This window comes from Anser anser, assembly GCF_964211835.1.
Source record: "Anser anser genome assembly, chromosome: 7".
NCBI classification, from domain to species: domain Eukaryota; kingdom Metazoa; phylum Chordata; class Aves; order Anseriformes; family Anatidae; genus Anser; species Anser anser.
This window is the reverse complement of record NC_139727.1, coordinates 25,261,863-25,288,152: the sequence shown is the minus strand read 5'-3', so window position 1 is coordinate 25,288,152 and position 26,290 is coordinate 25,261,863. Positions and strand designations below refer to the sequence as shown.

Here is a 26,290-nt window from a genome sequence, read left to right as displayed (position 1 = left end):
ATAAGATGTGCAGTTCAGGAAAAGTATCGTAGAGAAATCTTGCACACTTCTGCCATGTAGGCTGGTTTATGATTGACACAAAACAACCAGATGCACTTGGCCATATACAGTAATTCATCTTTAACTAGAAGAAACATATAGCTTTCCTTGCTGTACTTTTTTCCTCTTTTTTCCCCCTCTTTTTTTTTTTTTAGTGGAGAAAATGATTTTTTTGTATTGACTGAAAGAGGGGAAAAAGAAAATGTTGAAACTTGTCTTGACAGCAAAGAAAGCAGGTAAGGAAATCTGCCCAACTGTCTTGGATGAGACTTCCTTTTAAAGAGTTCACAGCCTTCACACAGCTCCCAGACTACTAGGACAGGAGAGAAACAGAGCAGGGTATTTCTATCTGGCAGAAAAAGCTGAGGCGGGGGGGGGGAGAATCAGTTTCAGACAGAAAAACAGTAAGAGCTGACACTGAAAACCTGCCAAGACTGGGCTCAAGATAAATTGCAACATAGAAGGATAAGCTCCTAATTTATCTAAGTCCAGAATCCTCCAAGTTAGATATCAAATCTCTCTTACAGCATGAAACACCCAAAGAGAGCTAAGTGACCCTAGCTAGAGAGGACCAAGCAAGCCTGCCAATCAGACTGAGTCCGTACTCTGTCAATACAAGTAATTCAATATTGTCAGACCGAGGATCATTTTGTTTCTGCTGCACTAAAATCCTTCCGTATTTCTCTTGTTCCACACTTGAAACAACACCAAAAAAGCCACTAAATCACATGCCCTCTCAAAGCCAAGTGGATCATGCTTTAAAAAAAAAAAAAAAGTTACCTGCTTCAGTGACCTTGGAATAAACTTGATTTTTACAAGTCACTTTGTCTGATCATACATCAGATTCAGAGAAGGCATGAAGCTTCAACTACCATAAACAAGACAGACTTCCTTTCACACTCCTGAACTTCTCCCTTACCCACACTGAACAGAGCAGAGCACAAGGAACTGACCGCAATGAGAAGAAAGCAGCAGCATTACAGTTTGCTCCTTATGTCAGAATCTTTTACAGTTAACCCTTCCATTCACACTCGAATCGAGATCCCATGCTCTATAACAATTATTTTTTGTCTTAAGGACCTGTTAAGATGTGAGGGGCTGCATATGACAAGAGGGGCTATGCGTCAAGCAACATTACAAAATTCGGATAAATCACATGCAATATTTCACTGATGAACAAATAATATACAGAGTACTTCTAAAAATAGGTATTTACTAAAGACTTTGTTGCCGGTGGCAAGCTGAAATAATCCTGAAATAGCTGCGCTGGTTTTGTAACGTGCATTGCATGTTCTAAGACATGTACAGCTTTTGCTAGAATATTGAAATCTTTGTGTTTTCAAAGTCAGAGTCTTCGGTACTCATCTTTTCACCCCTTCCATTTAAACATTTTGAAAGTAAATATTAAAGCTAATAAGGCCAACTGACTTGTAGGCATTGTTAGCTAAAATTGAGAAAACAAGGCTTGTTTACCTCATTTTTTAAACTGATGTGTATGTGTTTGGTGGTTTTACTTCTGACCTACAAAAGAAAACTAAGCAAAAAACTAAGAAAGGACAGTCACAGATGCTAGAGGAAGGGAAGATTTAAAAGGGAAAAACACACCCAATTTACTATGAAAGAAAGAGGAGGTAAAGTGAAGAAGTAGCAGCTCAGGGTTGCTTAAGATAATAAGATTCTAGAACTAAGAGTTTTAATTTAGCACAAGAAGCATTCACAGAGGAATATCTATGAGAAACTGAAAAATCCATCTGAAGTGTACAAATAGTATACTCGGAAAGCTTACAGATGAAAACAAATGAACATGTGGTAATGGCTGGAGAAACAAGCAAAACCAAGTAGAGTTGATCACTTATTTTCTCAAGGTGATTACAAACTGAAATGTGCAGATACTGTAAGGGGCAGAGCCAGAGGAGAGTGGGATAAATAAGAAACAAGTGAGTTTATAAGCCAAGGTGAAGTGAAATCAGAGGGATGGCAGCTGAAAAGCTCCCGTATCTGTAGCATGGGAAAAGGAGAAACTCGGAGGTACAGGAGAAGCGTCAATCAATTTTAACCAAAAAGGCACCAATGAAAATGCGACAGGAGAATGATTTAAGAAGTGGATCAAAGTTTGCAGATTTATTTATTGACAAAAAGGATTCAGTTAAAATAGTACTGTAGATCTATTTAAGTCAGAGGAAAACAGCAATTCTAGGAGGGGAGAACCATGTCCTGGGACAGCCACTCCCACGAATATCGCCAATCACACTGCCTACTGTGAAAACTGGAGTGGAGGAAAGGGCACGCCAGGTCAGGCAAGGCTGGAGGTTAGCAAAGTCAGCCCTGTACTTGGAGGGAGGAGGAAAAGAAAGCAAGGGAGGAATTAACTACACCAATGGAAAAACAACAGCTGGGCAGAGATGGAGAGAGAGAAAACTAATAGTAAACAAGAATTCTCCAGAAGTTACTGGTCTGGGAGCTGGAAGCAAGCTAAGTAGCAAAGCAGAAAGGCCAAAGAAGGGGAGAAGCACTGAGAAAATACAATAGTTAGAAAGAGCACATTCAGTGAGTGACAGAAACATTTGTAAAACTAGCAGTCCTACTGGCAAATGGAACAGATCAACTCCAACTTTACAGTTAATACCCAGCTCCTCGGTTTGATGCTTTGAGCAGAAGGAAAACAGTTCCTACTGCTTTCAAATATCTCCTTAAACTGGTCAGTCTCCTACACAAATTGATAATCACCATAATATTTTCACCTCCATGAGGTTATTGTTTTGAAAAAGATACTTTGCTTGGAAAGCAAGGAGATATTTAATAAATCCAATAATCTCATGTTACCTCAGGCTTTGAGGTATCTACAAAACACCAACATTACATGGTGTTATGGCGCTGCTGCACGTGCCACCTGCAACACTTCAAGGGCTATCTCAGCTGAGTATTGGAAACCTTATGACAGAACGCGCCAAGGATACAACAGAATTAAGAATGTGTACCCATTATTATTTTATGGGCTAATATAATCTAAAAGCTTTTAAAAACTGTTGTTAAGGGACATTAATAAAAGTATAAGCAAAATTGCTTGTGTGATTTTAAGGTCTTTCTTCTAGAGTAATACAATTTCTAATCCAATCTTCCTCATTTTTTTCATTCTCAGGTTCATATGAAAATTCAATCTTTAAAAAAGTGAGTCTCAATTTGTATATTTAAATATGTACCAAATTAAACAACACAGAGGTTTAACTAGGATATAATCAAGTTAATAGGGCACAATGAACACCTAAATCTGCTTAGTAGTAATTTGTTGTTGTGTTTTTGTTGTTGTTGTTTTGTTTTTACTTTTTTGTTTAAATGGACATAGAAAATACCATTCATATTAAATGTATATTTAATATGCAGCAGAAATCTCAGTTTTGTGGAGCTAGGCCTTTATAAGTTTCAGGTTAACATTTATGTTGTAGGACTATGATCAGACTAGAGACGTGACAGTGTCTCTTGCTATTTTAAACAGGTGAAAAATGGTTAAATACACAGAAGTATAGCACAGGAAGTGTTAGGATAATTTGGAAAGCCCAGGTTAAAAGAGCTAAGAGTACAGAACTGAACTTGGAATTATTGTAAAATCTCTGTACCCAGAAAGATGATGAAAGAGGCACATGACCAAGAAGAAATATTTTTCCACAGATACTATTAAACGGGAAGGGAAACAAATGAGGTAACTGTCACATCAGAAAAGTATGTATATATGTAGTTGCATCAGAAGAGCCATACAAAACAATTTCTTCTCTATAGGTTCCAGTGTCCTGATTTCTTAGGGTTTGGGAATAATTTTTAGCTCAATGCTTCCCTTGCATATGGCTTACTGTTAGCTTCAGTCTTCAAAGTAAAAAATAAAAATAAAAATAACAGCTAGTGAGCAAGAATGTGTACCTATTTTGAAACTTAACCAAAGAAAGATTAAGACAGAGGACAGTGACAGTCGATTAGGATTAGTTATTCATTGAAAAGCTTCCACAACCTTTCACTACTCCATATCATTAGTATTAAAAATAGTTTAATCTCCAATGCTGCACCTGGTAGAACAAATACAGTTCAGTAGCGTAAATAGTCCAACTTTCCTAGCACTTAACACCTAATAGTTGTTGGCTCCCATTAAAAACATGAAATCCAAATCAAGAAACACATTTAAAAACAAACCTTAAACAACTGTAGAGAGTAAGTTTGATACTGTGGCACTTTTAGAACCTTGTGTATTAGCTGATGATCCATAAACACAAGTAATATTAACTTTGAACAAGACTTTCAACATAACAATTGGACTCCAGTTGCACTGCACATTTTCTGAATTGAACAGTGCAAAAAAGTTTCAGAATCACTAGTTTTTAGATAATATTATGATTGTGCACATATACCAAGCGTGTACGTATTTCATCTTATCTTCTAACAATAGAGGTGATTAGCTTAAGATGGGAAAACAGAAGTTTTGCGTAACTGACAACTCATTCATTAGCAAAAAATTCATAGCAATACTGAAAAGCTGATTTTTGTTTAAAAACCAAGCAAGCATGGACATATGAATATTCCTAACCTGTAAAATGATTCCTCCACATTATATCAGCGAAACTCATTGGTGGGCCACTGGGAGGGTAGTGTTTACCTTTCAGAGGCTCATGATCAGTCCTTATCATATCCATTAAGGAATTTTCCAAAGAGTGCAAGTTAAAAGTGTCATAGGGCCTATTCCGGTCCTAAAAGAAAAGAGAAAAAAAGGAAAGAAAAACTGTTTTAGAATAATCATTTTCTAACACAGGCTCATTTCTTATTTTCCAAAACTCCAAAATAATGCAATTCTACTTTTCTTCTTGATAGAACTTTTTATGTTACAAAAGAGATAGGTAAACAGAAACCTATAATTGTTTAAATAATACCCTGTGTTTTATAACTGTTGCTATCACCATAACAGCCAGACACTGACGTTTTTCAACACTTCTGAAAATATACATACAAACAATAGATAACTGGAAACATTAACATTCAAATAAGTTAGAAATACAGCAATATTAATTGGTACACTGGAGAAATGAAATTGTTTCAGAGTTCAGAGATTTTTGTTTTACAGCTTCATCTACTGCCTTGTGTTGTCACAGTGCTACCATAACACAAAGCAGAAGCAAGCAATGCTCAACAAACCAGCAGGAACATTTATCACAGAAAGTACCAAGTAATTTTTCAAATGTCTACCATGAATCTCACAGTTTTAAGGAAAGTATGGTAGAAGCAAGACAAAAGAAATCACAAAACAGGATATGCAACACTTTCAGAAGAGGGTGCTCAAAAACCCGACTAAAGGTTTGTTTGTATTGTTTGCAAGTCTCATCGTTACCTTGCTGCAGTTCATCTTCTGTTCTTACGTAATTAGAATGAAAAAATAAAATAAAAAACACAACTCTTTTAACACGCCTATTAAAATAACCACTTCCAAAGTTCATGAACGATGTTACAGTGTGAACCAAAGATTCACTGATCTCTCATATCTGGAGTGCTGTGTGCAATGTGACAGCATAACAAAATGGTCCCTTTGTTGGAGTCCGCTTTTAAAAAAAGACATTAATTTTCTTATTCTCCTCATTATCATTAAAAAGTAAACCGTAAGTATGTACAAGATAAGTTTTTTCTTTGTTCTCTGTATTATGCTAAAATTAATAGAATCTCAGCTCTGCAAACTGAAACCTTCAGCATCAGGTTTATGCCCTCTAAATTCCTGCAACAATGTTTTCCATATGCTGGTTAGAAGATAACCTTCTTGCTTAAAATTATAAAATTCAAAATCCTTAGACCAGGAGCAGCAGTATTCATAGGTCTTCTGCAGCTGCCGTACAAATGCCAACATTTGCAGGCTACATAAAAAAATGCACTTGTTCACCTACACAAATGGATCAAATATATGCATGTAAACACATTGCATATGAAATAAAATTTATGCCCAGGAAATCTAAAATAGATATTGGAAAAAAAAAAAAAACACAGGTGTTTTTGTTTTGTTTTCTCTGTTTTTATCTAACACAATACTTCAACCCAATGTTTGGCAACATGCAGTAGGTTAGAAAAGTTTGTTTCATTTCATATTCTTGAAAGAAACAAAGCCAGATTGAAAAGTATCACTTAAGTGAAAAAAAAAACCATTCCTGTAATATATTAATAACTTGATATTCCGCTCAAAGTAAGAATTTCAGTAATTTTTTATATTTGTTTCTTTTAAGTATCTTATTCTGTACTGTGATTAGGTCAGGAGCTCAAGTGTTGCAAAACTGAACTATGGCATCTTTTAGAAGAGAAAATCCAAAAGCAACTATATAGCTTATATCCTGAAGAAGGGTAAGGAAGCATTTTTCAGTCAGATCAGTGCCCTGATTTGCTTTACTACACAACTGTACTACCAGAGAGTTTAGCTGGCTAAGCCAGGGCAGATCTGTTAGGATGAAAGATCCTTCTAACCTTAAGGGGAATACAAACCTGTTATATATTTTCAAGATGAAATTAAATCTACATTGGACAGAGGAAGATCAATTTAATCAAAACGCTTACCGAGGCCCTTCATCAAGTTAAATCAAGGAAATGCAGACAACCAATTTTTACGAGTATGTTGTAGTGCGTACAGAAGTACACTGCATACTTGCTGTAGATTTTGTAGAGTTGGTGATAAACAAATGAGAGTGAACAATCTAGCTCATAAGTGAAAAAACTACTACCATTACTCTCAGAAGCTTTCATTTCATTAGAAATTTCACTTCAGTAGCAACTCATTTGTAATCAGCCCATTTGAAGATTATTTTCTAAATTCAGTAATTTCTTACAAAAAGCCTGGTGCTCCTGCACACACACACACGTTTCCTTATTTCTCAGCATGAACAGGTTCTCCTGGTTTGGTGAACTGATACTGTTCTATCTCCCAGTTTTGCCTTTTGCATTGTTTCATCAGACTACCGATCTGCTGCCAAGCAATCCCAACAATGGAAACAATTCACAAAGGTTCCCAGCAGCACATGAAAATGTTGCAAGGAGGTTCTGGGACTAGAACCACAGTCAGAAATCAAAATATAAACTACAGAATGATAAAGCAGACTAAAAAAATTTGCAAAAGCAGTTTGAAAATCCTGCAAGTCTGGAAAATCTGCTGGGACCTAAACATGACAAACATCTAAACAAGGAACTAAATCATGGATAAAAGAGAGATCTGAAGTCTGGTCTCAGCTTTCCACCTTTAAATATCCTACCATTCATTGAAAATGTCAAACCACACAGTGTGTACAAGCTGTCTCTTTATTAATTAAAAAACAAATAGTAACTTTCCTAAAAAATATCTGCAGCGTTGTGACAGTAAAATAAAACAAGATGTTACAATAATCTGTTTTACCTGCCTTTTACACTCTTCTGCATATGCACTATACTAACCTTTAATTACACAACCATAATAATTTTTCAGAGGTCTCCAGACTCCATCCAATAAACATAATGAACCTCATCTAGGAATGAATCAAAACTGTGCTTTGAAGAGGTGTTTATCTCTAGGACTGACGCCTGTGTTGCTTACTGCAGGAGATGGCTGAGGCGTAACCTGTGTGTCAGCAAATTCCAGAAGGGAAAAAGATATTCTTTAAAGTTAAGGGATACCTGAATTATGAAACAAAGATGACTTAGCAATACCTGAAGTTCTCTGAAAGATGTAATTTACATGTATGTATATCCTATTATTTGAAATCAAAAGAACCTTTCCCCTTTGTCATACCCTGTAATGGAGTGCACTTTGTTTTGTTGCCTTTCCACTCAGAGCACAGGCATGTAAGGGCAAAGCATGCCCAGCACAACTTCAGTCCCTTATCAGTAGACACACAAACCATGCCTTTACTGGTGAAGGGGGAAAGGTAAAGGATGAGAAAAGAACATCTGACCACAACATGGACTGTGAGTACATCCGTGATAGTTATAAACAATCTTGAAATGATGGTCCATGAGCACATGCTTACAATACAGATGCTTTCAAAGAATTTTCCTCATCTTAATTTATCCAAATCAGTTTTGGAGTTCTTCACATAAACAGTAATAATCATCGTTGTTTTACCAAACATGTTAGGACCACTTAAGACTTCATTGGGCGCCAGGCAGCTGAAAACCGCAGACTGCGAGGGGTATTTCTCACGGTGCTGCTGCGGCTGCTTGCATTCCAAAAAGCTGCATCTCCAGCACAGCAGAAGATTCCACCTTACAGGTCTCAAAGATAAATGGATAATAAATTGCATCAAATAAATGCAAAGCGTAGGAGATCTTCAAAAGGTGGAGTAACAATAATACAAAGATAAAACTCTTGAGGGAGAGCACAAACTAACAGACTCCATCTTGGCAGCATGAGCTAACACGGCAAGATCATGTCTTGAATTAAGCAAAACCCTGACATCACTTTAAGAGCTGATACGTGTGTTTGGGGTGGGGGGACATGGGACAACATGAAATAGACCCTAATACAGCCTGGCTTCCTCACTACCTCTTTCATCCTGAACAGGTAGCCCAAAGTAATTGGAACTAATGAGCTGAAAAAGGAAATGACCAACATATCCCAATGCAGAACCACAGAGAATATACACTTTTGCTCCTGAAACTGAAGCCGTATCTTTTTTCCTCTGTCCTTGCAAAGCATTATAGCAGCGGAGACACTTGACCCTGAATTGATTAGACTACAGTCACAAAGTGGAAAGTCTTACCCCGAGAAGGCATGTCAGGAATCTGACACATGTTGCCCAAGCCTAGCTACCATTCATACTCAAAATCCTTAAACAAGTATTTATGCACATGTTGAATCCACATCAGCAGCGTCATTTGTAACATAAAATACGCATTTAGCCATGAGATGCACCCAGTCTGCCCAGGTTGTAGTAGGCAAGCAGCAAAACCTCAAGTACCTATGCTCTTCCTTGTGTTTCTGTATTTCAGCCCATCTACTAACCAACTTTTTATTAGGCTTTCTATGTTCTGAACAATGCCTCAGTTTCAGTAGATGATTTCTGGGTTCTACATTTTCCTGCTGCCCTAGATTTTCCAGCTGCCTGCACCAGCACGTGGCACAACCCAGCCCAACTGTGCTGAGCAACAAGATGGCCTCCACTCCGAACTGTTCACTGCTTCTAGGAGCACACCAAAACTGCAGTTGAGCTCAGAGAAGTCTGAGCACTTCGTACTCACCGGATTTTGGGGCATTACAAGCAGTGTTAAGATCAAAGGAAAGAGATGAGATGGAAAGGAAAGAGATGGGGAATGGCTAAAATTCTTACGGTTTAAACAACTTAAACTTCCTATGAAGGCAAACGTCTTCACCGTCATCACTGCTGTGTTTCATCCTTCTGTGCCTGTGCACAGCCAAGTCTGGATTTGGCTGCACAAGATTGCTAAGCATTGCCAACTAAAGCTGAAGTCAATCGAAGCACAGCTTTGAATAAATACAGTGTAAAATGCCAGCACTGTTTTAAACTGGGCTCGTTCACTCTGTTCTTGCACCTGCAGGAGGGGGGTTATTACTAAGAACAGGAGGAAAACAAGTTTGTCTCACTCCAGCATCCCAATCCAAAGCAGCAAGAACAGCAACTGCAAGAAATGTACTATGGAAGTCGGGCCTGGGACATGCTCAATCTGCCTGGGTGGCACACGAGCTATCACATACGGCAAGCTCTGAATGTTTGCCGAGCATTCACTAGCTCCTAGCAGCTTCTGTGATGCAATCCCACTTGCACCCTAAGTAGAATTTAATATATATCCAGGTATGTATCCCTCTCAACAGAAAGGAAATCTGAGGAATACGGTCATGTGGTAAGGTAAAATGATCACTTTGCAAAAGAATCGAAAAACCTGCAAATAGCAAGTGTTACTTCCTCTGCAGCTTGGCGCTGGAAAGCTGCCAACACCAGCATGACTGACACCACAGATGCAGGCAGAACTCGCACAACCAGAAATTTCAGTAATTTTTTCCGTATATTGGATTTCATAAAATTATAAAAATAAAACAAAGCAAATAAGGAGACATAAAATATAGGTAGGAGGGAAAAATAGGGTAAATTTGTCTATGCCCACAGTGAAGAACATTACAGCAGAGCTACTAGCACTAACTCTCAATGGAATTTTATTTTAATTCCCCTTTCTTTTTTGATCTCGCCGGTTAATGTTGGGTACTGTTAAATTACGCTGGATTTATTATGTTCTTTGTATGGAACAAAAAGGGGAATGTTTTCTTAGGTTATTAGTGTTCTTAGAACGCCCACAGAAGAAATGCACCAACTTCTCATACACTTCTCTCACCACCAGCTAGCTGTAGCATATTTTTTACTTCAGTAGGTGTCCAGGAGTTCACTGGGCAAAAGGTGAATTTTTCTATCCTTTGAAAAAAGGAAAAAAAACCTCTTTGAAAAAAAAAATTAAAGAAAAATTAGGAAGTTTAAAACAAATAAAACCAACATCTAATGGTATATACACTATGGAAACATTTCCATATCACTTGAACATTAATATTTCAGACCTCTAGCTCACAACAGTCAATCCCCTTGACTAGATGACATAAACTTTCATAGTTAACATGCAAGAATTCAGATGGGATCCAAAAGCCATAAGAACATGACCTACTCAAATAATTTTCACCAAGGAAGGTAACTGTTACATGCAAGCTTTAGCTCCCTTATAAATTCTGAGTTCTAAAATGCTACAAGGAAACCAAAATCTTTCAGTGAAATGTTTGCAATTTTCATTTTTTAAATGAACCAAAAAGCACAGAAATAGGTAGAGACAGAACAGGCATTATACCAAATTACCAATACGACTGCTAATTATATTATTCTGTTTAAAACTTATTTTACTTGGCAGTTAAGATGAGATTCCCCTTTTGTACACATGCAAACTACAGGTAGAAATGTTCAGGCTTTATAGGCATACGAATTGGCATTGCAATCACTTAAACAGAATACCCTATCAAGTTATGAAATATTCAATATTTGATCGCAAACTGCAAGGAAGAAAGTAATGGAATTTAGCCTTCCCTCCCCTCGAGGTGGTAGCTCCAGGGCAGGCTGACTCTGACTCTGGGCAATCCACATTTTGGAATTACAGGGAACAGACCAAAATATGGCCCTGCTGGGTACAAACTAAATATAGTTCTCTCTTGTTCTATATTATATTGTTCATTTCTTTAATCTTCTCAGCAGAGCCTTACTAAGCAATAACCTACTTATTGTGCTGTTTGAAGCATCCTGACCTATTCTTCCAACGCAGGCTTTGATAATATGCTAAGTGTACTACTTACATGATCACTAGTGTTATTTCTCTACCTAAAATTCAAAGATAATATATCATCTAGTCAAAACCTTAAATCTTGTAACCTAGTGCTCCAACTGGGAACACTGTTTATTACCAGCAAATAAAAATCTAATGCACTTAAATATTTCAAACACCTTCCTTTTCCCACTAAAACAACAGCAATTAGAAAATGTGTTAAAAAAAAAAAAAGGAAAGAAAAGAAAATGAATCTACAAAAATGCTATTATTCTTACACCTTTTATCCCTTTATACTATTGTATGGAATGATCTGCAGACATTACGGCTGTCTGAGCACTCCCTGACAGCATTTATGTTTAGTCATATTTTGTTCAATGTGATGTTTTAGATAAAAATCTGCTCATCCGTCCAGTTGCTGAATGCATCTCAAAAAGCTGATGTATTCACTTTCTATTATAGTAACTGATTCCAGTAACAAATGCTTGTAACAATTCTAAAATATAGGATTAATGTAGTTACACCCAAGATGATCATCAGTTCATAAAAACAAGCAAGTGGAAAAAAAAAGTGTCAGCAGTGGGATTTAGAAGGCCATTCATTATACCCTTGAGCTATTAAAATGACAATTTAAGAGGTTCACTGGCCTGCTGTGCAAGAGTTCAACATTGATAAGTTACCTTTGGGCTTCCACAACTCTGTTCAGTAGAATTATCCCTGTGTCCCATAGCAAGGAAAGTCTTACATTGACCTAAGAACTCACCTTGCTAGCTCCATCAGCACGAGTTAAGCACAAATCTAAAATCACAACATTTAAAAAAAACACTACAAAGATGCAAAGACAGCAAATGGAAAGGGAGTATTGCAGACACTACAGCATGAAAGGGTCTGCACTGTCTGAACTGTATAATGCAAAACAGAGTAGAGACATACAGTACAAGGAAGCCATCATCTCAAAAAGATTTACAAAATGAGAAGTCTATTTCATGATGCTGTAGGATAACAAGACAAAATGGGAGACAGAAAAGCATGCAGGTAGGAACTGTCAAGCAGATGTCTGAGCACCACTGCCCAGCAACTTCATTTACTTTGGCCACCACAGAAAGGGAATCTCAAGGATTTCTCTGGAACAGAAACAGTGGTTTTGTTTTTCAATAACCACTGACATTGGATATAATGCCAAAATGTTTTGCTGTTCTTGTTTTTTAAATAAGAGTTACTGAAATGTTTAAGCCTTATGGCAAACAAATATTGTTTCTCACCTAAAGCCACTGTGCTTTTAAAAGCAATGTGACTAAAATAATATCTACTCGGCATATTTCAAGCCAGGTCCCTGTTTCATGTCTGTTGTGTTCAGGAAATAGTGACTCCTGAGCAAAACAACTTGTAGGTGCCAGAACTCCAGCTAGATGTTTCAACCAAAAAGGAATAATATACTTCATCTGTTCATCCTGAACAAGTTCGTCACCTCCTGGTTTGGAGAACTACCCTTAGAGAAGACAGTAATTTTTCCATTCCAATGCCAATACAGTCCTTTAGTTCTGAAAGGAAAAAAAGAAAAAAAAAAAGCAAAGTAGGAAAGTACAGTAGGAATGGCTGTTCAGTAAGAAAAGAAGAGTGAGGTCATTTACTGAGAGATCTAAAACAGGCCACAAACACTCTCAATGAAAAACATCTCCCAGAGAAGACAAGAAGGTGACCTTCTCAGTGTGATGTCACTTTGCATCCAGCAGGGCTTCCAAAAAAAATTTAACCTATTAGCTGCTGTATACTTTTAATTACCAAAATCATTTATGTAAGCTGTCCATACCCTGACTTCGTATTATTACAGCATGAATAATATGCATGACAAGTTGTGGCACAAGAATTAAAAACCTACTTTAGAAGAGACACACACAAAAATCCAGCCTGCCACCTTCTTCCTACGCTTTCTTGCTAACAGGCACTGAAAATAGTTTTTTTTTTTTTAATTATTATTATTTTTAATGTTAAATTCTCACAAAAATGGAAAAGACACTCACAGGAATAAAAAAACTTTCACATTAGAGAAGTTGAAACTGATTTAGTACAGGAGAAATATAGAGTGCTCTAGACAGGGTAAACATTTTCAGATGTAAATCAGATGACTTCTAACACATTTTTCCTTCTTTGTACAAGGTAATAAGAACTGACAGGCACCTTAAGAGATTTTGCTGTAAGGAAAGAATCAGGGTGTTCAGCTACGTAAGCAGGTTTGGGGAAACTTTAACAAGTTCAGCATTAATAACTCGGACAACAGATGTCTAGGAAAAAGTCTAGCAAGACAGATAAAGAATTAAATAAAAAGTATCAGGAGAAGTCAGGAGCAATTAACATATCCTCCCTAATCAGTCTTCACATACAAAGGCAGGAATCAGGTTGACAAGGGTAGAGTAAAAGACAAAGCAGTATCATCCAGTCCAATTATAGATATCAGTGTGAATGTGAGTAATGTTATCAAAAGGAGCCTGAGTTGGTAATGCAGTTAGCGGAATGACTAAAGCAAGAATGTGACTAAATCACAGGCAAGAATGTGGGTAATGTGTATATCTGACTGGTAAAATAAAAATGAAATGCAAATGACTAGAGCAGGATATGAAAATACACAAGACAAACACTGTTTTTAGTTTTTATGATTGAAATTCAAGGATACATTTAAGAAAGAGAAAATTAGAGATAATGTAGCATCATATAATAATTATGCAATGTCCTGCAGAACAGGAAACCTGGTTCTTGAAAGAGTACAATACAGCTGATACAGCAAGGGCTTCAATATGGCACTTCGTAAAGTGCTACAAGCAAAAGTAACAATATGAATGGCCAAAAAAAAAAAAAGTGGTAAATAGTGCAATTGAGATAAGAAAGAAAAGGTCAAAAAAAGGAAAAAGAGAGAGAGCAGAAATCACCTTAAGTTACTAATGGAGTTTCTTAAAAACAAATCTTGAAACCAAATTTATCAATAAAGTTGGTATTACGTAGGAACACACTAATGATATTTGCAAGCTATCAATATACAGGAGACCAGCTTATCATACAGAAAGAACTGAATGAATTTGAAGAACTGCAGCAAAGCAGGATGATATTTAATATTACTAACTAAAAGGTCATGAGCTCAAAGACTCTTATCTTCACTATAAACTGGAACCTCAGCAACCAGAAAGGACACAGAAAGGGGAAAGGTAAGAGTTTAGTAAATTTCAGGACGGTTACAAACAATAAGCATCAAAGTAACTGAAAAGGCAAACAAAATTCCAGGCTCTGTAAAAAAGGGTACTTCTAGTAGGGATGCCTTTTGCATCTTTCCTCGTCTGCATTCAAAAAAAATAAGATATTTTCATTGTATTCCCTCTTTTACATTATTTCTGTTCATCTACATGTCCAACTGAGCTAAGGACTGAGCTGTATTTTAAAACCAATACCAGTTCAAGCTTATATTAAAACAAGGAAAAATACCAAGAGAACATTCTCTAAAAACTGAACCCTTCCAAACAAAGTGTAAAACTTACTGCAATCCATTTTCAAATAGTTTTAAATGGGGCACAGGAAGTCACTTACTTCTCCCTTGCCTAACACAAAAGAAGTTGTTATATAAGTAATCTTCCATTTCTACTTTGTGAAATCATGTCAGAAGAGTGTGTTCCTGTTTAGACAAGGTACAAGAGACTGTCTACAGTAGCTTAGATCAAAACATTACTTTTTAGCTCTGCTGACAATTACGGTCGATTTTATTTCCCAGACATCACAGGTACGGATTCATTTAGTAGCAGCCAAAAGCAGCAGGAATCACCAAGTTGCTGAAATGCAAAACCCAGCCTAATGGCTGCAAGGTTTCATTTGCTGAAATTCTCACCTACAGAAAGCAAATAGGTACATCGTCATCTTGGATACCATACACAGAAACACTGCAACTTCACTTTCATTTTGCATTATAAAAATCCTACTTTTTCTCATCCCTGACTTTTGTTTCCTCCATCCTTTTGTTCAGCTTTAGTCTTCGTACTGCAGTTATCCACTGCTTAAGGATTTGAGTTTTAAGAAAAGCCCTTTCTGTTACTATGAGATGTTTCACTGTTTTGAGTTATTATTTTTTTCAACGACATGGGAAGAAGCAAACGAGCCTAGAACAAATACACAAATATGAGAATCACTTAAAGTGATGAAATACTAGACTGTTACATTGATCATAAATCTAAAAGGTATCTTTATAAATACTTTAAAGAAAATCTCGAAACCATAAAGCATACCATAAACATTTGACAGACTTGGTTATTATAGATCGTAATGGTTACTAAGCACAACAATAGATTATATTGTTTGGTTACAAGCCATCTGTTAATGTACTGAACCCTAATAATTAGTTAATACATTAATCATTTATTAACCCTTTACAAATGTGCAGTTACTGTAAAGGTCATGTAGCAAACGGCAATAATACTAGCTACCCACAGGTTAATTCATTAATGCATTTAACAAATCTCCTTGACAAAATACTGCACTGAAGGATCTGCCTAAAAAGCTCTGTTCTCAGTAGAGAACGCTTCCTTGTCAAACCACAGGGAACACAGTAGTTAGTATGTTAGACTTACAGTTTCTGAAGTATGATCTTTTGACTGCTGTAAGGCCATATAACAGCTCATGATTGTCTGTCACATGCTGCTAATTCTCTACCGTATTTCCAGCTGCTTAACACATGATAAACTTTTTAAAGTTTAGGTTTCTGCCTTTTACATTGTAGGTGTCCACCTAATAAACTAAGTAGAGGTAAGGTCACCTGGACCTGGACTACTATAACATACAAACAAGAGCTGCTCACAGCAATTCAAGCAGAGCTTGTCATACTTGCATGAGATAGAAAATATTACTGAACATGCAAAAAAACATTACTTGAATTAAAGTACCATACTTACTTATAAAAATAAGGGTTACATTTTCCAGATATTTTTTCTCAACTTAACACTGCCTTCTTAATGCTTAATTGATTGGTCTGGAAGGATCTAATATTATCATTATTATTTTTTTTTTTAGATCAACAGGAAAGACAGAAAAAAATTTAGTTTGCAAGAAATAGAAAAGGTCATTAGAAAAGAGAAAGGGAATGACTGGGTGTTCATGGTCATGATAGTGGAAGGCAGGCTTGAAAAACGGAGGTGATCGAGCATTTAGTAGAACAACTTGCAATGCACTGTTCTGAGATATTCTAAGTTAACTGAGCAATTTTGTTCCATTCCTGTTCCTAAGTTTATTTATACCGTACGTGTTAATAAACTAAACGGTAGAGATGATGTAGAGTACTGATTTTATAGCTATGATGTAAACTTTATTCCTTAATATCAAGTCAGACACACTAGGTTGTCCTTTTTAAGTCTCACAAGGTAAAAATTACGTAATCATGCAAGGCAAAATGGCAACTTCTTCCTTTTATGTTTTTCCCCTGCTAATAGTTATCAAACAGCAGCAAGAGCTTAAAATGTTTCCACTGCTTCAAGGAGAACAAAGTAGCAACTTCCAAGGAGGAATTATGAAGTTTCAATTAATCCAAAATATTATTTTATCATTCAAGTCTTTTAAAATGAAATGTTTGATACATTTTATTTTTCACAACTCTCATAAGAAGCCATAATTCCAGACTGCCTTTAGGAAGCAAATCTTACTTGCAAAAAAGGCTTTACCACTCTGAGAACACAAACGAGTTTCAGCAGATGAGTAATTCAGAAATATATTACATTATATACAGTGCCACTTTCTAAAATTGAATGACATTTCTCATTAAAAGGTCAGCTTTAAGTTGCTCACACTGTTGCCAAAAATAACTTTTAGGGCGTCTTTTTAAGACCAGCACATCTCACAATAGTTCTTCCATGTAGGAAGGGTGAATTTCACCAGAACATCCGCTTACAACTATGACATAAAAGAAAATTATATAAGAGAGAAAATGTCCATGTTAGATAAATAATGTGTTTCTAACTTTGCAAAAATACTGTTTTCTTATGCCAGAAATGCTTTTATGTTAATCCATGTGAAAATCCATCCCAAGTCACACATTCTGGAAACTGGGTGAGGGGACAGGAAAACAAAATCAATTCAGCACATTCAAACTAAGTGTGTGTTACAGAAATTTTGCAAATTTAACCAAACGATAACTTAGAACTTTCATCTAATATTTCTGACAACTCCATCTTACCTAAGTCTGTTTAAGCCTATTTAAAACCCCTTATGCCATTAAGTTCCCACACAGAGCAAGTGAACGTGATTCACCTTATGACTACAGAAGTTTATTGGGCCTTGCCCTGTAGCTTTAAACTCTGACGTACAAAGCGGAATAGAGAAGGCCAACTCAAACGAGAAGCTTCATTTAAAAAAAAAAAAAAGGATCAAAAAGCAGGAACAGAAAGAAATAGAAGGGAAGTTTGAAAGGAACGGAGTTGAACAGTTCAAGGCTGGATGAAACAAGAAAAAGGGGTTAGGCCCACAAAATCGCACTACATCCAAAACCTTGGCAGGAATCCCAAACGTCAAATGTCTCTGAAACCCATTGACAGTATGTGCTCCACACACATTACTTTCATTAACTCTGTTAATCCAAGAACAATCTGTGGTGTTGATCAAAAGATTCCAACTTGGCTGATGAATCATATGAATGTCATCATCATAACACGCAAGACAATCTGTGGTTTTGCTTAAACATTTGACTTAAGCTCTAGGAAATTTAAAAGAGTTCTGAATTTTGCAAAGCCATACAAAGAGATAGCAAGTGCAGAAGCAATATTGTTAGTGCAATTTAAATTGTACCATTCTGCATGAATAAACCATAGCTAAGTATGTGATCCAGATCTTTTTTCCAATGCAACCCGTTTCAGCCAGTGTCCAGAATAAACCTTTGCAGTGATGTTCTTGAGTAATTAAAGTTTGTTTGTCTATGGAAGCTCTATGTTGTTTCATGCAGAATTTGGAAGGTGTGCAGAGAACAACACAGGCAATTGAAAGAAGCCAAAAGCGGGTCTCATTTGAGGAAATTAAATATTTTTCTTCTTTTCTCTGATGAAGAGTTTTTAATTCCTGAATAATTGCCCAGTAACTAGACCTGTTCACATGTGATAATTTATTTTCTTCACTTTCTGGTGCCCATTCTGAGATTCACACAAGCAGCAAACAAAGGCAGTCAATGGATGTACTGCACTGAATAAAAAGCTATGTATGCTAAATATTCCAGAAGAAAAAGCTTTTTAGTGTTCTCAAATTGAACACTGAGAAGAAAATGATTTCTCCAAATAGTGCCTCTTACGTACATCTTTAGAGAAGAAGGAGTGGTGTAATTCCTGCTAACTCTAATGTGACAAGACAAATCAGTATCTATCGTGATCCATACAGTGCTTCTCTTCTGTAAGATCTTAGAATAATTGACAATTTTATGTCTGGGATGATTCTGAAAGGCATGCAATAAAAACAAAGTCATGTTGAACAATGAGAAGAAGGAAGGCATCAGTTAGCTGTGTTTTACAAATAATACTGTGAACTTAATAGAAAAAATAGAATCACATAATTGAAGTTTATGAAAAAGCAAATGAAAATGATGACCAAGTCTGAAGATACACAGGTAAACTTTCTGCAGCATTCCACTGCCTACATTTTTTAAAAGTCTAAAATTTACAAGTAGTAAAGAGGTTGCACAAATGAAGACCTATTTCTATAAACAAAACCAATACTTTCATCTAATTACTTTAAAACACTTGTTTATTATTGGTATGTACATTCTAATAACTGCTTAAAAGCAACGCTTCGGCTCTTTGCTTAAATTTCTAAAAAATGAAACAAGAAAAAATGAAATAAAGCAGAAATAATTAAAAAACATGGTACCTTAAACCTAGTTAGAGAATGTATGAAATGTTAGAATAGCCTAAGATCTAAAGCGTCTAAACATTGCTCTGACACACCTGTTAGGCAATAAGAACAGTGAACTATTACATTTCAAGTTGCATAACACCACTGAAAAAAGTTTGACATTAAGTTTGAAAAAGGTAAATTATGTCAACAACAACAATTCTACTTTATTAATTCTAAGGCAGAAGCCATTGAATATTATTAGAATTGTTTTTTGAAGAAAATGAACTGTTTATATATACCTGTATGCATCTGTTTATGCATGTGCATATATATTGTAAACATATTTATACACAAATTTCACACTTTTCACAAAGTTCATTACTAGGAATGAAAAATTTGCCTAAAGCTTTGCAATATGCATTGTTTATTTCTCTCATACTATGTGTTTCACTTACTCTTATTATTGGCTAAAAGAAAAAAAATATAATCTCTAAGCATATGTAGACATTGAGGAAGCTTCCCTACAGAAGGGAAGTTATTAGACCACGCAGCAACAGAAGGAGTCCAAAGGGGAATTTAGCTAACCTTACGCTGAGTCAACAGGAACTAGAACATTCTGCTTCCTGCCCCTTCTGAAATTTCATTTCCATCCCACCTTACTGACCATGTAGGTTGAGACACGAAGTAGCAAGACCTACTTCAGGCAGCATCCTGTGAAACCAAGTACCTTGGGCTTGTAAGGGACTAGAAGGGGACCAGAAGTCTAATTACCTCTGAGAGAATGCAGTAAACCCTACCTACTCCTGTCATCCCCTCACTTGAAGACCATACGGAATTTCTTTATCTAGCATTTGATACCTTCTGACAGCAAAAGCACGATTTTTCAAAGACATGGAATACAAGCAAACAATCCTCCTTCTTGCCTACAGAATACAGTGCTCCACTTTCAGCAGGTAATTGCAACCAACAATTACACACAAACAGCTTTTTCTATTGATTTCTGGGAGTTGAGAGACAGGGAGAGAGAACTAGGGAAGAAAGAAAATACGTTTTACATCTGAAGTCTGCTAACTGCCATTATGCTAGAGGACTTGAGCAGACCTTTCTCCTTAAATAACATATCACATGTTACTATTATAAAAGCAAAAGCAAAACAACATGCTTATTTAGGGAAAAAGCAGTGACGTTTATCAAGGCCTTTACTTCCTTTGGGAGTTTATGCCATAGTTTGGAATAACATTTTGATAAATTTTCTACGACAAGTATATTTTATTTATGAATGGTATTTTCAAACTCCTAACACTATGTCAAGAGATCAGTAGGAAAAACAAAGGCCAGAGAGCCTTTGAATCTCTCTAAAAGATCATCACTGGCTAGTTTTGTTATTTTTCCCTTCAGACTAATTTGAAAGTCTTGAAAAGCACATTAGTCTATCCAGTCCAAGCAAAACTCAGGTCTCTGTAGTTAAAATCCCCATGTAACTTCAAACTAAGCAGTGCTATCTTTTCATTTCCCCTTGCTGTGCTTCATCCAGGAAGCACTCGTGACTGATCTTCAGGAAGGAGAGCTATTTTACCAAATGCTAAGAAATGGAAACATTCATCATCCATACAGCAAACTCATATTTTCTCCTTGAAAATCACCTAAAAGAGGAAAACGCTAATTTTCCATGTCTTTCTTCCTCTTACATTCAATTCACAAGGGCAGAAAAATGAAAATCTGGGAAGACAATCCAAGAAGGGAAATAGCAAAATGCTCTTCACTTTCTAACGTATCTCCCTAAGGAGAGGCAGATAATTTCTTCAGCAAACCTTTAAGACAAATTACTGTTTTGTTGTACTACATTACTACCTTTAAGGTTTTTGAGGAAGTTTTTGAGGAAGTCTTTCTCTATATGGAGTTGCTCAGACCATCACCTGCATATTGAACTTGTACCTTCGCTCTACCTTCACTAATGTGGAATGAGGGCTTATCTATGATTCAACTGTTTACTTAAAATCAATAAAATAGGTAATTAGAGCTCGAATCATCACACTTTTAATATTAAACCGTGATGTTTTTATTATTCTGTTCTATGTTATTGTGTTTTAATTAATTTGAAAATGCAGACATTTAAAATTCAAGTATCTAAAAAACTGTGATGTTATCACAACTACTAAAGCTAGAATGTCAGGTATTAGTTATCGCTTTTATACTGAAAGACTACTGAGATACCACAACATGCCTTCTCACACTTCCATATTCCAAATCAGGCTACTTTTTGTGTTATATATATTTTGTGCAATAGTAACATCAGAAGTACTTAAGGCGGCGGGATGAGTTGGGGAGTAGAAAAGCAGACTTATTTCCACAACTGGGTCTTCTGTGTGCATTTGTTTGTTTGTTTCACATACTCACAGGTTGTCAGTACTAGAGTATCATCAGACAAGAAACAATAAGATTAGACTACACTAAGAAATTATTTTCAAGATACCGGTAGTGCTACTGATATTATGTACAGTTACCTACCACACTGTCAGCACCCTAAATGTCCGATTCAGAGCAGAGAAATAGTGTTTCAAAAAATAAACTTATGATAGACTTGCTGCATAATATGATTTTTGGTTGAAAAGAATACCTAGACTTAAACAAAATTTTTAAAAATACAGTCACCAGGGTACAGAGTGTTTTAGCCTGAAAAACTCCTCATAAATAATGTTACAAAACTGAAGCTAATAATATATTTTAATATTTTTCTCTAAGACATGAGGACAATTATTCTGGGTATTATTTTACTGCATGTGCACGTATATTTTATATGTACCTAGGTGTGTGCATACACAATTTATTATGAATATAAATTTGTACTGGAGTGGATAAAGCTAGGTATGAGCTAATATCACAGGCCTGAAGAACTTCAAGTGTTCAAAGAAAATATCTTCTTAAGGAGCTGTCTGTTAATCATCAGCCGAAAATCACGCTAAAATTATAAACATTACAGTGGCCATTCCCTTGCTCGTCATTTCACTCAGTAAACAGCTACGATGTGTTTAGTACTACACACGATGAAGTACTTGTGCCTGATAATGTATTACTAATTAGTGTATCTAAATCTAAATTTCTAAATATACATGCATACAAGCACATATTTCTGCATATATCCATATATTCACAACAAACTGGCTGCATGTTTGGAATATTATTTTTTATAAGGTGCATAAAATTATAAGCTAACTTTAGAAATTATATCTGGATCCAGACTAATTCCTGCTGAAACCAATGGAAAACAACAATAACAACAAAACTTTTGCAGCCCAGTTATCTTTGATCTCTGGGCAATTAACAGGTTCTGCAAAAGAAGGCATATTAGAACTATTTTATCCACAATAAATAACCTTTTTTGTTGTTGTTAGAGAAGTATCTATCAATAAAGCTGTCAAGCCTGACTTGATGTATGCCAGAATCTTCAGAGCACCAAAGTGCTATGCAGCTTTTAAATCTGCAGCTTGCAATTGTGCATTTTTTATTGTTTCTGAAGAACATTACTAGAAAAGCAGCATTCCTGACAAAATTTGCACAACTTCTGGCAAATCTTTCACTTATTTGTTACAGTGATATTTTTAAACTTCCATATGGTTGACTTTTGTAATTAACAACTGTCCTCCTAGCATTTAATTCCTTCTCTATCTTCTCCACAGTAAAGAAAATTTCTTATCCACGCTTCCAAGGATCTGTTTCAAGCGCTAACAATCCTCCTAACCCCACAAGCTGTGTCACAATATATTCATATGGACAAAAGCCAAAAGAAATATACCATTCACCTGTGAGAACTGAAGGACGAGAGTTCTGGGAGCAGCTCAGAAGCATGAGATGACAATAGCTCTCTTCAAGCCCCACTGCTCTGCTGTAAAAAAGGAACTGAACCATGGCCCTGGTCCCAGGGACAATCAGTTAATGTCAACCTCAAATGCCAGAGAGGAGGATAACCTGGCATAATGGCACAACACTACTGCCTGTCACATGACAATCACAGCACAGGAACTTGGCCTGAACCACCCATAAGCCAAAGAATATTTAGAACAGATTGGCCACATTTCTGTATTTTCTATCTGGCCTTGTTCCACGTCTATTCCTGCGAACTCATCTCCAACCCTTACTTGCTGCAGTACACTTCATTCTGTACCAATTGCTTCTTTTGCTTTCCGTTACAACTATCAGCTTCGGATCTCCAGGTGTTTGTTGTTGTTGTTTGCTTGTTGTTGTTTTGTTTTTTGTTTGTTCGTTTTTTAATGTAGTGCAATCAGTTTTCCTCCATGAGCATATGAAAACAGTCCCCTTCAAAGCATTTTCAGTTGCCTTTCAGCACTGATCACGCTTCAGATGCCAACAGTGTTTTTACCAACTGATACTTTAAGTGTCCTCATATAATTCAGCACAAGTATGTCAAAACCAGTAAGGCAGCTGCCATGAGTACGAGGTGCACTGATCTATTACTCTAATTCAGGAACGAAGACATCTAGCATCGCCTTATACACATGTTCCTTAGAGAAAGATTTTCCAATTATTTTTTTTTCCTAGAACTTCAAATCTTCATAATGAAATAAATATAAACCAAAATGTTTAAAAGGTCTTATAATCTCAAGGTAAGAGAAAAGAATGAGTTACTACAAAGAACTTGCTAATGTGAATTAACATGTTTACTTGCACGACAAGTTCACTGAAAGGTATTTCTGAAGCAAATAAAAAAAACCCTTCAATTATGAGGGGTGGCAGATGTACATGGATAAACCTGCCAGAATTACTTGATAGTGCAGAACTTACTCAGTCAACATATTACCCAATTTCTATGAGGAAAAACAAACAAGCAAACAAACGCAACAACAATCCAGGCAGCAAATATTAAACTCTTATGAATTTCATTTTATCAACGCAGTAAACAGTACATTGAACAGTTGCCTCCTATTAGAAGGACAGTTTCAAGATTCCTTTGGCAAGTTGTGAAGCATAGGAGCAATCAACATTGATCCAGATCACAACCTTGTACGCAAAATTCAGTAATTCTCATTTAAAAAAAAAAAATCTACAAGGAAAAAAAATTACAAGTTTTCTGAGTCTCTGAAATCAGACCGTTATTTGAGCTGGTGCTGAAAGTAGTCTAAGTATTTGCTTTCAATTGAAAAGAAAAATACCAGATTATATTCAGAGAGAGAAAAAGAAGTTTCCAAGTTCACACATTGACTAATACATTACCTTTTCAAAACCTCAGTTAAAATCAAAGGAACTTCTCTTTAAAGTGTTTATCTACTTTTTTTTCCCCAGTGATGACTAAATACCAGACAGTTTAATTTGTGACAGTTTCTAGTCACAATAATAAATATATAATGTTGTATGTATGTGTTGTAAATACATAGTGTTGTATGTAACGTTGTAAAAAGATGTTTTACTGAGCAAACCACAGAAATTAGACAATTTACTGTTGTTTTTCCTATTAAATCAAATTTAGCAGAATTTGTAACATCTTACAGGGAGACAAATGAAAGAATACTCGTAAATTGAAACATTTCCCACTCCTAAAACAAGGACTGGGAGATATATTCACCAGCTTTTATGCTAGGGCATTCTGTGCAACCTAATAGCTTCACTAGGCATATTGCATCTGAAGTATAACCTTTCTCCAGACTTCAGTGCTACAGAGACATTGCCCAGCAGTTTAACAGAAGCCACTCCGCCTTCATTTAGTGTAGCCAATAAAAAATTAGCAACTCTCCCTTTAAATAGAATGAAGCAGCAAAATGAAATTTCAGGGCTGACTATAAGATGCCCTCTTTGAATGGGACTGGAAAGTGCACAGGAATGCATACTTCAACAATCTCTTAAAGTGAAGGGGGGGGATCTTGTTTTATTTATTTATTTTGTTTCTAATACTAAGTGTCGCGCTAGATGCCATTCTTACAGAACTGCTAAGTTAAAAATGTTTGAGAGTTTCTAGTTTACTGAGAAAGCTATTACCTAAGGAGAAATCATATATGAATGATTTCACTGTAATCCAAACCAGAAAATTTTGATATGTCTGAGACTAAAAACAGCTAGCCTAGCAGAAATTTGAGATTCACTTCACCTTGTATAGATATAGCTGCAAGTACATGCTCTGCTTTTTTCAACTTAAAATGGATTTTGCACCATGACAGATTTTGTTCTGCATTAAAATTGCAAATTTTCTGTGTGGCCCAGTTTCAGCCGCAATTGATCTGTTGTCGTCATAGATTAAAAAAAAAAAAAAAAAAAAAAACAACAGCGAAAGGCACTGCAGCTTTAAATATTTCAGAGCTATGTAGCTAGTAAATAGACTCCATTGCAATATGGCTCTGAAGGTCGTGTCCTATTGTCTCTTTTCTCTGCAAATATTTTGAACAGCATAAAATGGTTTATTTTATACAATACCTCCCTGCCATTTCTAAAACACGTCAATTGTATTAGGCATTTCCTTACTGGAAAGGACAGATACGCCACTCTTTCCATACACACCCACGCTGCTTCTAGATGTATTCGAAGCATCCACCGTGAATCCACAGCACGGCTGTACGTCAGACATATACAGCCTTTCATACGTATACCTTATGTGAACAGACCTCCCTGTTAAACTCCCCAACATAAAGACAACTAATTATTTCAGTGATGATAAATAATTAACTGGATTTCAAGTCAAATAGCACCTTCAGTTAAAATTTACGTGCCAGTTAGGAAATTGAAGCAAGCTATTTTAACATCTCCTGCTTCTCACATAATGAGTGAATATAAAAAATAATTATTCTACAAAGAGCATCGATAGAACATAGTCTGCCAAACCTGCTTTTCATGTAGAAAGGCTAGTTACTACCTTTCCGATGATACAGAAAAAGAAAAAAAAAACAACGGTCGCATTTAAGAACAGATTACAAGAACAATAAGACCTAACGTTGAGCCAGAATTTGGAATCTTTGTGTATGCACCCCCTAGGATCAACCCCACTTCTTTCATATGAGGTGACAATTTGGTGCAGATATGAATTATGGAGATGCCTCTCAGGTAGAACAATAAAGTGAAATATCCTCCTGCAATAAATACACCGTGTGATAGCTGACACCACATAGAAGGTACATGTAGTCAT

The 26,290-nt window shown here is 36.1% G+C and overlaps 1 protein-coding gene and 1 long non-coding RNA gene across 16 annotated transcripts in view; both read right to left on the bottom strand.

Annotated features, from left to right (window-relative positions):
* Positions 1-26,290, bottom strand: part of CPEB3 (cytoplasmic polyadenylation element binding protein 3) — a 93,973-nt gene that overhangs the window by 59,473 nt on the left and 8,210 nt on the right. For 9 of the 15 annotated variants that reach the window (XM_083844775.1, XM_083844776.1, XM_083844768.1 and 6 more), the window contains exon 3: positions 4,610-4,769. In XM_083844775.1, the coding sequence (XP_083700901.1) occupies positions 4,610-4,769 (160 nt within the window). The remainder of the gene's footprint in view (positions 1-4,609; positions 4,770-26,290) is intronic. The other 6 variants (XM_083844769.1, XM_083844772.1, XM_083844777.1 and 3 more) reach the window with 1 other exon arrangement.
* Positions 13,281-26,288, bottom strand: LOC310902759. The gene is made up of 2 exons (XR_014586973.1): positions 15,285-26,288; positions 13,281-15,193 (listed from the first exon to the last, which is right to left on the bottom strand). It is a non-coding gene; the product is annotated as an uncharacterized lncRNA (long non-coding RNA).